The following is a 12,032-nucleotide window of genomic DNA, read 5'->3' on the forward strand; positions in this document are numbered from 1 at the left end:
AATCCACCCGGGTTACTTTCCAACAGATATAAGGTTGCACAAGTTGGGGCAACTGACGATCCCGGCCCCTCAATATCCGGGATTATATCTTTTGAATAGCCAACCAGACAAGCATCCATGGTCCATACATACAGCGATATCACTTCGCCCGCGCATAGGTGTTGCCGGTTGGTGCAAGCTGCGGTTGGTGACATACTACCGGCACCAAAAACACGTGTGAAGAAGGAAAAGAACCCGAGCCGAAGGGACGGCTTCGCTTGGAGAGTCCGAGGTGGTGTGCAGCAGCTCGATCGATCCAACGGCACGCAGGCCATGAGATGACGGGACACGAGCTCAAAAAGCTCGAGTGGCCCGGCCTGGTAGTTCACGATCCTCGCTGTCCAAGGGTCTCGAGACAAGTCCATCATCACTCACAATGCGTTACCGTTTGTTATCCGCCTTGATCATCTCGGCAGTCGCCGTGGTAGAGGCTGCCCCGGCCACCGCTACCGCCGAATATGACTACATCGTCGTCGGGAGCGGTCCCGGCGGTGGTCCCCTCGCCGCCGATCTCGCCCGGGCCGGGTACTCCACACTGTTGATCGAAGCCGGCGGTGACGAGGGCGACAACCCGACCTACGCCGAGATCGCCTGGTTCAACGAGGCGGCCAACGATGAAGCCACCCGTTGGGATTTCTGGGTCAAGCACTACGACGATCCCGAGGAAGACCGCAAGTTCAAGCACACCACCTGGGACACGGGCGACGGCACCTTTTACGTCGGCCTCGACCCCCCAGAGGGAGCCAAGTACCTCGGCATCCAATACCCACGCGCTGCTGTTTTGGGTGGTTGCGCCATGCACAACGCTGCCGTCTGCACCCTCCCGGCAGACGACGACTGGAACATCATCGTCAACAAGACCGGTGACGCCAGCTGGTCGGCGAGCAACATGCGCAAGTACCTCAAAAAGATCGAGCGCAACCAGTACCTCCCCCCCGGAGACCCCAACAGAGGATACGACGGCTGGCTCGCGACCTCGGTCGGCCCAACAGACTGGGCGCGCAACAGCTCCAACCCCGCGACCACCATCCTCAAGAAACTCGCCGCCCTCACCGGCCAAGACGAAACCCGCGCTGCTGACCTCCTGGGAACCGACATCCTGACTGAGATCCCCAACCTCGACGAGACCTCCTCCCTCTACAACCTCGCCCAACACGCCGACAGCACCGGCAAGCGCAACTCCCCCAACAACTACGTCCGCGCCACCCTCGCCGACCCAGCCAAATACCCCCTGACTCTCAAACTCCACACCCTCGTTACCCGTGTCCTCTTCGACGAATCCACCGTCGGCGTCTCGGGCGTCACCCCCCGTGCCATCGGCGTCGAAATAATGCAGGGCCAATCCCTCTACAAAGCAGACCCCAAACACAACGGCCAGACCGCCCCCAAATCCCAAATCCTCGCCGCCCGCGAGGTCATCATCTCCGGCGGCGCCTTCAACTCCCCCCAGCTCCTCAAACTCTCCGGCATCGGCCCCAGAGACGAGCTCGCTAAGTTCAACATCCCCCTCGTCAAGCACCTGCCCGGAGTGGGCGAAAACCTAGGCGACAACTACGAGGGTTCCCTCCTAGCCATGGGGCAAACACCCGTCAATTCAGGCCTCATTACGGCCGTCTTCCGGACCCCCAACGCGCCCGACGCGAGACGCAACATCTTCACCTGGTGCGGCGCCTTCTCCTTCGAGGGCTTCTGGCCGGGCTTCCCCACTTGGCACGGCGCCGAGCAGTACACCTGTGCCCTGGTCCACATGCAGCCCAAATCCCAAGCCGGATCCGTCACCCTCCGGTCTGCCGACCCGCAGGACGTGCCCGATATCAACTTCCGGTTTTTCAAGAATCAGGGTGATCAAGACCTGGAGGAGCTGGTCGCGGGGGCGAATATCCTGCGGGAGGCGATCAACTCCGTGCCGGAGCCGGTCGCGCCGTTTGTAGAGAGGCATCCTTGTGAGGGGGACAGGCGGGAGTCGGGGGATTGTGGGGAGGAGGTTCAAAAGGAGTATTTCAAGAGCCAGGCGTACAGCCATCACGCCACGAGCACGTGCGCGATTGGGGGGGAGGATGAAGAAATGGCTGTGTTGGATAGCAAGTTTAGGGTTCATGGGGTGAGGGGGCTGAGGGTGGTGGATGCGAGCGCTTTTCCTGTTGTTCCGGGAGCGTTTCCGAGTTGCCCGACTATGATGATTAGTGTCAAGGCGGCGGAGGATATTGTTGCGGAGAGGAAGGCGGAGGAAGCTGCGGCTGCGAGGATGTGAGGAGGGCCAAGAATGATGAGTGAAACGAGAAATGGAATATGATTATGATGTTGTAGCGGTTAGGTATATACAAAGAAATCCGGTAAAGTGCGTGATTTTTACATGGAAGAAATGGATCATTGCTCGTTCTTGATGGTTGTGATTGCCTCCTCGGCACTGTCTGTGCCCTTTTGTCGTTGCTCGCGCTTGATCCTTGCTACTCTTTCTTGGTGGTTCTTCCGCATGTCTTCCATGTTGGCGATTCTCTCGCCGTACGATCTTGGTGGTGTGGTGGACAAGCATGATGGCATGTCGTCGATGGATTGGCTTGGACCTGGTGAGATGCCCCCGAGTCAGCTTCATCACTTGGTGAAAAGAAACCACGTTGGCGCCATCATGGTACCTTCAAGTTCAAGTGCGATAGAGGCCATGGTTGCGTTCGTGGTAAGTGGTGGTTGACGGTTTGGTTGAGGTGGTTCAAGGTTGCGGTTGTTGCTGTTGCTGCGGCTGTTGAGGTGATGTTGATTGGGGAAGTTGATGACGTAGCGAGAGATGCGGTGAACTGTCCTGAAGAACCGGAGCCAAGCGCTTTTTGACCGATCCAACCCCGTCGGTGTTTGCATGGCCCCCTAATTTAGCTAAACACTCGCGCTAACAACATGGGCTCACATGACCCTCGCCTCAGGGAAATGAGTGGAGAGCGCAAGATGTTGTTATCTGCCCCTGATCTGGGGTCTTGGAGCCACGAATGCCAAGATCTAGGGATATCCATTTTGTGGCTAGAGCACCAGGGGGTGGCTGAGGCGAGCTATAGATCTATGTTTATCTTGCTCTAACTCCGTGTCTAAACCACAGATCACGGTTTCCTATATGCTGGATCTGCCAGTCTTCTTGATGGTTGGAGTCTATTGAGAGGGGTCTCTCCTTGAGAAAACCATAAAGCCATAGGAAACTGTGACTTGGTGAAACGTTCGTTGTCAGAGCTAAGAGACGGCTGACATTTTTTGGTCACATAAACCGAGAACAGCACTTGAAATTGGCGCTGCGTACAGGAAACTAGTCACAATGGAACCATGTTACAGGAACCACCGACCTTGTCGTCTATGCCCAAGTTATGCAGTTGGACGCGTGTCTTGATATTAATGTGCGCCAAGCTTCCACGGTGTTGTTGTTGGTGCCATCAGGACGGGATATGTTACACAAACTATGCATATATTGCAGCGCCTTGCAGTGCCGAAGAGCATATTATTCGCTGCGCCGCTCAATACACGGCAGAGAGACGCCTGGTTCGGCCGACGGCTGAGAGGCTTGAATAGCTCTTCGACATCTCATACAACCTGAAAGTCAAATATGAGGGCAACTCTTGGGCCGGTGATGACATTCTTCTCTCCCTATCGACAACGATGAAGCTCATCAACGAATTAACCATCTTGTCCCTGTTCCTCACTGCGGCGAGCGCAGCATCGATACTCTTCAAAGGTGGAACCGTCATTGCCTTCAACAAACAAACTCAAGGTCTACGCGTTCTCCGGGAAGGCTCAGTTCTCGTCGAGAATGACCGCATCACTGGCGTATATGATTCAACACCAACCCGCATCCCTCCCCGGACCGAAATCGTCGACATCGCCGGCAAGATCATCACTCCAGGGTTCATCGACACCCACCGCCATGGATGGCAGACAGTCTTCAAGACCATGGCCTCCAACACCAGTCTCCTTGAGTTCTTTGGCCGCTACAGCTCGTATGTAGCCCCCTTTTTCTGGAATGCCACAGACATTTATGACAGCCAGCTTGCCGGTCTGTACGAGGCCCTGAACGCGGGCGTCACGACTTCTCTTGACCATGCCACTCACACCTGGTCCAAAGACGCTGCTGAGGCGGGTCTCCAGGCCTGTATCGACAGTGGGGCGAGAGTGTTCTGGGGATTCACCTTTGCCAATATTACTGGATTGATCACAGTTGAAGAGCTGTATCCAGTCTTCCGGAACATGGCTGCCAAAACAGGACTGAGAAGCTCCCCTACTACTCTGGGCATTGCCTACGACGGCTGGGGCCCGAACCCGAATGTTGGGGAAATCAACAAAATCATGGCGCTTGCGAGGTAGGAGACAGCCCGGAGGGTCTTTCAGTTTTGTTCGAGACAGCTAATGCATTTGGCAGGGAGCTCAACGTATCAGTCATCACAACCCACTCCCTCCAAGGACCCTGGGGCTGTATGTGTTCCCCTTTCCACCCCCCTTATTTCAACCTCACTAACCCCCCCTGCCATGAAACCTCAGTCAGCAACTCCCCCGAAGACATCCACGCCCTAAACTACCTCAACATCTCCACCCCCATCGTCTTCTCCCACGCCTCCTTCCTCACCCCCACCGGCGCCGACCTGCTACGGTCCACCAACCAGTACGTCTCCATCACCCCCGAGTCAGAGATGCACTACGGCCAAACCCACCCAGTCGCCTACTCCATCCAGGACCAAGCCTCCCTCGGCATCGACACTCACATCACATTCAGCACCGACATCCTCACCCAAGCCCGCATCTGGCTTCAACAGGCGCGGTACGAGCGTTATCTTGACGTGCTCGAGCAGGGAAAGCTACCAGCTAGCAATCCCATGTCGGTCGAGCAGGCATTCCTGCTCGCTACTAGGAACGGGGCCCTGGCGCTGAGACGTGATGATTTGGGTGGGATTTTTGTGGGTGGGAAGGCTGACTTGGTGGTGTGGGACGGGGATTCACCGGGGATGCTGGGGTGGATTGATCCTGTTGCTGCTGTGATTCTTCATGCAAGTGTGGGTGATATTGAGGCTGTGTTGGTGGATGGGAAGTGGGTTAAGCGGGGGGGTAAGCTCGTCGCGCGGGGCTGGCCCGAGGCGAGGGCGAGGTTTTTAAGGACGGCAAAGAGGCTTCAGGGGGTGTGGAGGGGTATGCCGTTGCCGGAGGCGCCGGCGGAGTTTAATGGGAGCCCGGTTGTGCACCCAGAGAGGGTGGATGTGGTTAGGGGGCCGGGGGATGGGTATGGGAATGTTTACATTTGAGTCGTTACACTGAGTGGATGTACAGGTAGTCCTCGGGCCCAATCAACTGCAATAAAAAACGACGTGGGGTACAAGATGTGGGCTCGAGGCCAATCCCAAATGCATCAATGGAAATGTCAAAGGCGGGTCTGAGTTGGGGAACTAAACTCGAAGAAAGGAACAAAGGCTAGTGTGAATGTGGTGGCAAGTAGACAATGCTTTCATTCCTGTAGGTAGCCACAACTAAGACAACTTTTCTTCTTCTTTAAAACTTTACTTCATCTGCCAGGAAAACATGAACTCATCCCTAAAGTAACTGGCTCACTACCTACCTTGGTATCCGTCGTTGCCACGATGTCCGAATTGACCAAAAGGCTGGCGCATGAGAAGCTAGAAAAGCGCGGCGCCCCAGGTCTCGGTACAATTCCCGATTCACTTCCCGGACCAACTCGAGCACACAACGTGGAGATGCCTGAGCCGACCAACACTGTCCAAGATGGCATGGTAGATATCCAGACTCGCATGGCTATTCTGAGTGATCAGATCGAGAGCCTTCACAGTGACTCCGTCACGAGAACCATCCCAGGGGCCAAAGGGGCCAATACGGTCAGTGGAATAGCTCGACAGATGAACATAAACAATGTCTAACAGAACGCCTACCAGGTTCAGCCGAAAGCTACACCCCCTCCGCCCCCTCCAACCCCCGGCATTGACTCCCTCCCCACCCCTTGGCGAAGAACTCGGAAAAGAATTAGTCCCCGACAGTTAAGCATTTGCGAACAGAAATAGGCAAACTGCAATTGCAACAAGCTCATAATAAACGGTACAAGGCAACTTCGGCCGCTGAGATCGCCGGGCTGAACGATGAGCTCTACCGTTTACAGAAGGAATTTGATCCCCCTGCGATTTCAAAAAGCTGCGAGCGATCGCCAAATATCAGTCTTTCCAATTCAAACCAGCAAAATACGCGAGGAGAACGAACGTCTACAGCAGGAGTTGATCAAGCTAGAATTCAATATACAAGAGAGCTGTCGTCAAGCAACAATCTGTCGGTCCCAAAACAAAGAGCTGCGTAAGGAGAATGAGCGTATCAACAAGGATTCAGACAACCTGCGATTGGATAGAGATGAGGGTCATCGACAACTAGTGTCTGAAAGAGACAGGCTGCGTGATGACATGGAGCGTTTGCAGAACGAATGGAATGCGGGGAGATGAGGTGAGACGGTTGAAGGATGAAATAAGAAAGATTCAAGCCGACGAGGAGGAGTTGGAGCGCAACACAAATGCCATGCGTTCACAGCAAGTTGGGAGTGGAGCACAAGGAACGTCCCTTGGACCACAAACGCCCCATCGACCAACCTATGGAACACAGGGAACACACCAAGAAACGGCCTCGTATGGAACAAATTATGGAACAAACTATGGAACGAAGCAAGGAACGAATCAAGGAACGAATCAAGGAACAAATCAGGAACAGGCCAAGGACAATCCTACACAAGGCAGCAAGGAACAACCGAAGACAATCATACACAGCGCAGCAAGAGAGTTCCTATGGACTAACCCAAGGAACGCCGTAACCAGCACCTCAACAACCACCGCTCCAAGAAAACACCTCAGGCAGCGAACCAAGGAGTGTCCCAGGGAACGAGCAAAGGACCATCTCAGGGAGCGAACGAAGAAAACCATCAGGGAGCGAACCAAGAAAACCCTCAGGGAGCGTTCCAAGGAAGATCTCAGGCAACGATCCAAGAAAGCCCCGAGGGAGCGATCCCAGGAACACCTCAGGGGGCGATCCATGAGATATCTCAGGGAGCGATCCAAGAAACACCTCAGGAAGCAATCCAAAGAACTCTCCAAGTACCGCCGGCAGTTGAAGACAACAGAAGTCCTGCCGAGACACAAGACTTGCTGCGCAAGATCGAAAGACTACATACCTAGAGGGACAACGCAGAGCACGAAGTAGCTCGCCTACAGTCACAAAATCAAGCTGCTGAGTTTTATAATCAAGAATTAGAGGCCAAATTCGAACGTTTAGAACAATAACTAGCGGCCGAACGATCAAGGCCGCCTGCTGGAGTCGAGGGAGGTTCCCAAATGACACCCGACGTTGACAAACTAAACCGCGCAATCCCAAATCTACAGAAGCAATTATCCGTCGAGAGAGAGGAGAGGTGCTGAAGGAAGCTCAATGGCAGTTCAGAATTCAGGAACTGCAGGATGAAATCAACAGTCTTCGGGACAACGAGCACGAAAGCATCAGCACCAGCTCCCCTCAACCTGAACCTGGCACGACAAGTGTCAACCGGGTCACTGACCAAGAGTTTATTAGCCGTTTCGTAAACCTGCGGGAGGATATCGACAAAGTGATCTGAAACAGGGTTTGGTGCGACCTCGAGTCGCCGGCGGTTCTCAACGACCAAGAACAGCAGGATGAATACATGCCAACTCTCTACATCCACGAAGGCTGTGACTCGCAGGCAGCCTTGGATCGAATCAACACGTAACGTTCGACGTGGTATGAGAAGCTGTTGGATGCCATTTTCAGCAGAGAAACTTACGGGCTCGAGGGTATCACAATCGAGTCTGAATCTTCAAACCAGCCGCGTTATGTGGAGTCGGGCTTGGAGGCATTTGAACGTCTTGTCAGCTCGTATAATGGTATGCCTCTTTGTCCCTTGCATTCCATGTCTTTGAATCAAACAACGCTTTCTGTCTAGTTGACCCAGAAAAAGTCCAAGCCTGGCGTAGTGCCACCGTCGCCTGCGTGGGTCAATGTCAGGTGAAGCCAGCGACCCTCAACACAGCTTTCAATACACTCATGGCTGTTTCCAGGCCAGTTATCAGTTCTTCTTTGACCCAGGAGGCGGGGGGAGACTTGACACGGGCCGTCTGGACCCTTGCCGACGACGCCTTCGGGCTCAAGTTGAAGATGCGCATGTACATTCCAGAATGCCACATAAAAGAATTTTATGAGGACGACGAGAGACCGTATATGGTTCGGGACCATGACTGGGTAAACCAGTGGCTATCGTGGGTGCTAATGATGAGCGGCTGCTGACGGAGAGAGATGAGGAGATTTCATACATGATCTTTGATGCCTTGACGAAGGGATGGGACGATGTGTTGGTGAAGGCACACGTTGCCGTTACTGGTGGAAACGTACAGGCGTCAGAGCCAGAGCCTGCTGCTCGTGATCTACGAGAAGACGACAATTATGACGACTGAAAACATATGCACGTAACGTAGTTGGCAGGAAGTTCTTGTTCCCAATAGATTTGGAGATGGCGCAACTTTTGCCCTTTATTGCTGCTCGCCAACAGTTGTGCATTACATGCTCAGAACAGTGCTTTATCGTCCTGTTTGGCGAGAAGCGATGCCCTATTCCCATTCGTAAATACCTGAGTATTCCCTAAATTGCTGATGACACACTCACACCACCCTTTCAAAAGGACCACCCATGGCCAATCTTATCAGCCAAGTCCGCCAAGTCTCAGGGCTGAACGCCAATCTCCTCACGGCTTGTCCCGTACTTTATGCTTGATGAACCTTATGCTGGGTCAGTATCTGTCCGCGGAGGATACCGTCCAGTCCACCTAGGCACTTCCTCGTTCGGTGTTTGTATCTGATGCCTGTGCCGCCCGCCACTTCTCACTTGACAGGGTCGATCATCAGCCTTTACGGCATCAAACTCAGGACATGAGTAAGCACCCACTGCAGCATGCATGTCAACACATCTCGGAGGGGTGGTTTCATTGGTCTGACAAAATCCCTGATGCTCACATCTTCTTGTGTGGCTTTCTCCAAGTGCATCTGGATTGTCTAAACCTGTCTTGGGGGTCGGAGTGATGGCGGTGGTTATTTTGGACGAAATATATTGGTCAGCTCGTAGAGTAGGCAGGAGGTTTCTTCAGCTGAGCAGGTAGTGGTGGTCTTGTCAGTGCTTACATAGCTACTTGAGCCTCCCACGATGTCAATTTCAAGGGATTCAGTTCTTCTTTTGTTTCTTCTCAGTTGGATAATCTGCAAAGAGCGCCTGATCTGGCAACCCGCGTGTTTCGGCACTTGCATCGAACCGACACACCTACCTACCCGACAGCTTGGGAAGGATTCTCAGATCTACCCGCCCGCTATGGACCAACGAGAGAAAGCTCCCTTCTTGGCCAGCTCCAGGGACATGGAGGAAGCAGCGCAACATGCTGACTCCACCCAGCCGCAACAACAACACCGCTGTGGCCTAAGGAGCACCGTTCGCATCCTAGGAGCAACAACCTGCCTCCTCGTCTTCCTCCTCCACATCCTCCTCCAAGTCCCGCTAACCACCACCAGCACCACCACCACCACCCTCCAGCCCCATCACCACCATGCCTCCAAACCCCCCCGATCCATCACCCACCCCACCATCAAAAAGCGCATCCCGGGCGAACACGTCGTCCTAGCCGACTGCCGCGACCGCAAAAACGTCGTCTCCTCCCAGATGGCCTACTACGTCGGCGACCCTGGCCCCATCCCCGGCGACGTCGCCATAGTAGAGACACCCCCCGGTCAAACCGCCCTCTGGATCAACACCGAGACCTCTGCCCTCTTCTACAACAGCAACGTCACCTTCACCGCCTGGCTCGGCCCCAAGGTAGGCGACGGGCAGTTTGCCGGGACGGGTGACAACGGCTACGGGAATTTTACTTGTTGGCAGAGGTTCAAGTTTGATCTGTATCGCTACAACAATGATACGATTTGCTCGGGGGTGTATGCTTGTAATCATGATGTTATGCCTGGTTGGTATCCCCTCCCCCACCCCCCATCCCATCTTGATGATTTTCGGGAAGTGTACTGATGGGGTTGGGTTTCAGCGGTGTTGCCTACTCCCGGGGCGGGTTCGAATCCGGGGGCGGGGGCCGGGGCGGCTCCGGAGACGGCCCCAAGCGGCGGCCTCCCACAGGGAGCAATGATAGGGATCATTGTCGCCGTTGTCGGGTCAGTGCTTTTTGGGATTGCAATGGGGGTTTTTTGGTGGTACTGGCGGCGGACAAGACAGCGGCAGCAACAACAACAACAACAACAACAACAACAACAAGGGGACGAGTCACCTGAGCCAAAGACGGAGAATAATGAAGCGTCACTTCCGCCGCCGACATATGCCTCGGCTGTTTTGCCTCAGTCGCCGGCTGCTGCGCCCAAGTTTGAGCTTGCGCCGGGGACGCTGTATGAGATGGATGGGCAGTGGTACCGCGTGGAAATGGCGACTGATAATTCGAGGTATGAGATGGATGCGCAGAGTGTCAAGAAAGGGGGTGGGGTTGCGAGTGAGGAGGTGGAAAATGAGGAGGGGGAGAGTCCGACTAGTTCTGTGGAGGGGAGTAGTCTGTCAGCGATGACGAGGGGTGATACTGTGAGTTCTGTCAACTCGCCGGTTTTGACGCCGGTGAATGCCGAGGGGAGGGTTGTGTCGCCGCCTGTGGCCGGGATGCCGGTGCCGGTGTTGGTTCCTATTCCTGGGCCTGGTGCAGATGATAATGCTGAGAGTGAGGCTCATGGAAATACTGGGTCTGGTTGATAATGGAAGGCTTGTGTCATTGGGATGGGGAGTACTCAGGTAGCTAAAAATGAAAATAGGGATCTTGACACCTGCAGAGCACTAACGACATGGACCGTTTCCAGGGCAGACGAGATTACCTTGTCTTTCAGTCCACCTGCTCGAAATTGTTTACTTCGATTCCTCCAATAGTTCAACTACAGCATTCTGCCTCTTTTTGACGGCCTTCTCTAGAGGAGTTTGGCTGTCTTTGCCACCACAAAGCAATTTATCTGCGCCGCGAGCCAGCAAGAGGCGAATAACGTCAGCATAACCTCCTCCCGCGGCTCCAAAGAGGGCTGTTCTGTGCGACTCGTCCTGTGCGTTGACCTTGGCCCCCTTCAATAGCAACCCCCTGTCTGTATCAAACCTCCCAGCCCAAGAAGCCCAGCGCAAAGGCGTGCTCCCACGCTAGTTCTTAGCAGCGACCTCGGCACCGCGTTCAAGGAGGAGCTTGATCATGGACACATCTCCTGCGTGTGCAAAGATATGCAACGCCGTCTCGTTGCGGCGAACCCTGATGGAAACAGGCACGCCAATCTCCAGCAGCTTGCGCACAGTGTTCCGATAGCCTAGCTGCGCCGTGTCGATCAACGCTGCCTGCATGTGTGTGAGGGGGATCACGAGATGGTCAGAGTTCCCCAAGGTGAGCATCTTGAACAAGAACTCAAACTCCTTGTTGCGCAGCCACCACGCTCGGCAAAAGTCCAAGGTTGTTCCTTTTGATCACCAGGTGCAGCATGTCCTTTGCCTGCGGCTACTCGGACTCCTGCCATGCAAGCTGGTGGATATCGAAACAGTCTAGAGATGTCCCCGCAAGCGCGTGGAAGACTGTATAGCCAGTCATGTTGCCGTCGGACCTCTGACACAGCTGCATGCGGCAGGCTGAGATCTCGGCAGGGCAGTGGATCCTGCATAAGGACATGATCAAGACGACCTCCTTGGGCCCGAACGGGGTGGACATCGCGGCCAGCAGCGGAAGGTGCTACGTGAAGAAGTATGAGACGACTTATGACACGGTCTTTACGTCGGTGTGGTGTGCGAGGGCTCTCCTTGGTGATGATGCGGTGCAAAATGGCACCGACAACCCGTATGTCGCCCTTGGAGGACCACTTTGTCACACGGCAAAGGCCAACCACCTGCAACCACGACCAACAACACTGTCGATACCACCGTAAGGA

At 54.5% G+C, this 12,032-nt stretch overlaps 4 protein-coding genes across 4 annotated transcripts; all 4 read left to right on the top strand.

Moving 5' to 3' along the window:
* Window positions 1-415: 415 nt before the first annotated feature.
* Window positions 416-2,290, top strand: QC761_504150 (uncharacterized protein; the record flags this gene model as incomplete). The annotated part of the gene is made up of 1 exon (XM_062879640.1): window positions 416-2,290. One exon carries the CDS (start codon window positions 416-418, stop codon window positions 2,288-2,290), a length of 1,875 nt encoding a protein of 624 aa, XP_062730792.1.
* Window positions 2,291-3,342: 1,052 nt separating this feature from the next.
* On the top strand, window positions 3,343-6,005 carry QC761_504160 (uncharacterized protein; the record flags this gene model as incomplete). The annotated part of the gene is made up of 4 exons (XM_062879641.1): window positions 3,343-3,555; window positions 3,586-4,370; window positions 4,430-4,482; window positions 4,549-6,005. The coding sequence occupies 4 exons, from the start codon at window positions 3,343-3,345 to the stop codon at window positions 5,301-5,303; spliced, it is 1,806 nt and encodes a 601-aa protein (XP_062730793.1). The 3' UTR covers window positions 5,304-6,005.
* Window positions 6,006-8,100: 2,095 nt separating this feature from the next.
* On the top strand, window positions 8,101-8,507 carry QC761_504167 (uncharacterized protein; the record flags this gene model as incomplete). Its single annotated transcript, XM_062879642.1, has 2 exons — window positions 8,101-8,312; window positions 8,348-8,507. The coding sequence occupies 2 exons, from the start codon at window positions 8,101-8,103 to the stop codon at window positions 8,505-8,507; spliced, it is 372 nt and encodes a 123-aa protein (XP_062730794.1).
* Window positions 8,508-9,042: 535 nt separating this feature from the next.
* Window positions 9,043-11,482, top strand: QC761_504170 (uncharacterized protein). Its single transcript, XM_062879643.1, has 2 exons — window positions 9,043-10,054; window positions 10,130-11,482. The coding sequence occupies exons 1-2, from the start codon at window positions 9,250-9,252 to the stop codon at window positions 10,831-10,833; spliced, it is 1,509 nt and encodes a 502-aa protein (XP_062730795.1). The 5' UTR covers window positions 9,043-9,249; the 3' UTR covers window positions 10,834-11,482.
* The last annotated feature ends 550 nt before the right edge of the window (window positions 11,483-12,032 follow it).

Source organism: Podospora bellae-mahoneyi, chromosome 5, assembly GCF_035222275.1.
Source record: "Podospora bellae-mahoneyi strain CBS 112042 chromosome 5, whole genome shotgun sequence".
In the NCBI taxonomy this organism is placed as follows: domain Eukaryota; kingdom Fungi; phylum Ascomycota; class Sordariomycetes; order Sordariales; family Podosporaceae; genus Podospora; species Podospora bellae-mahoneyi.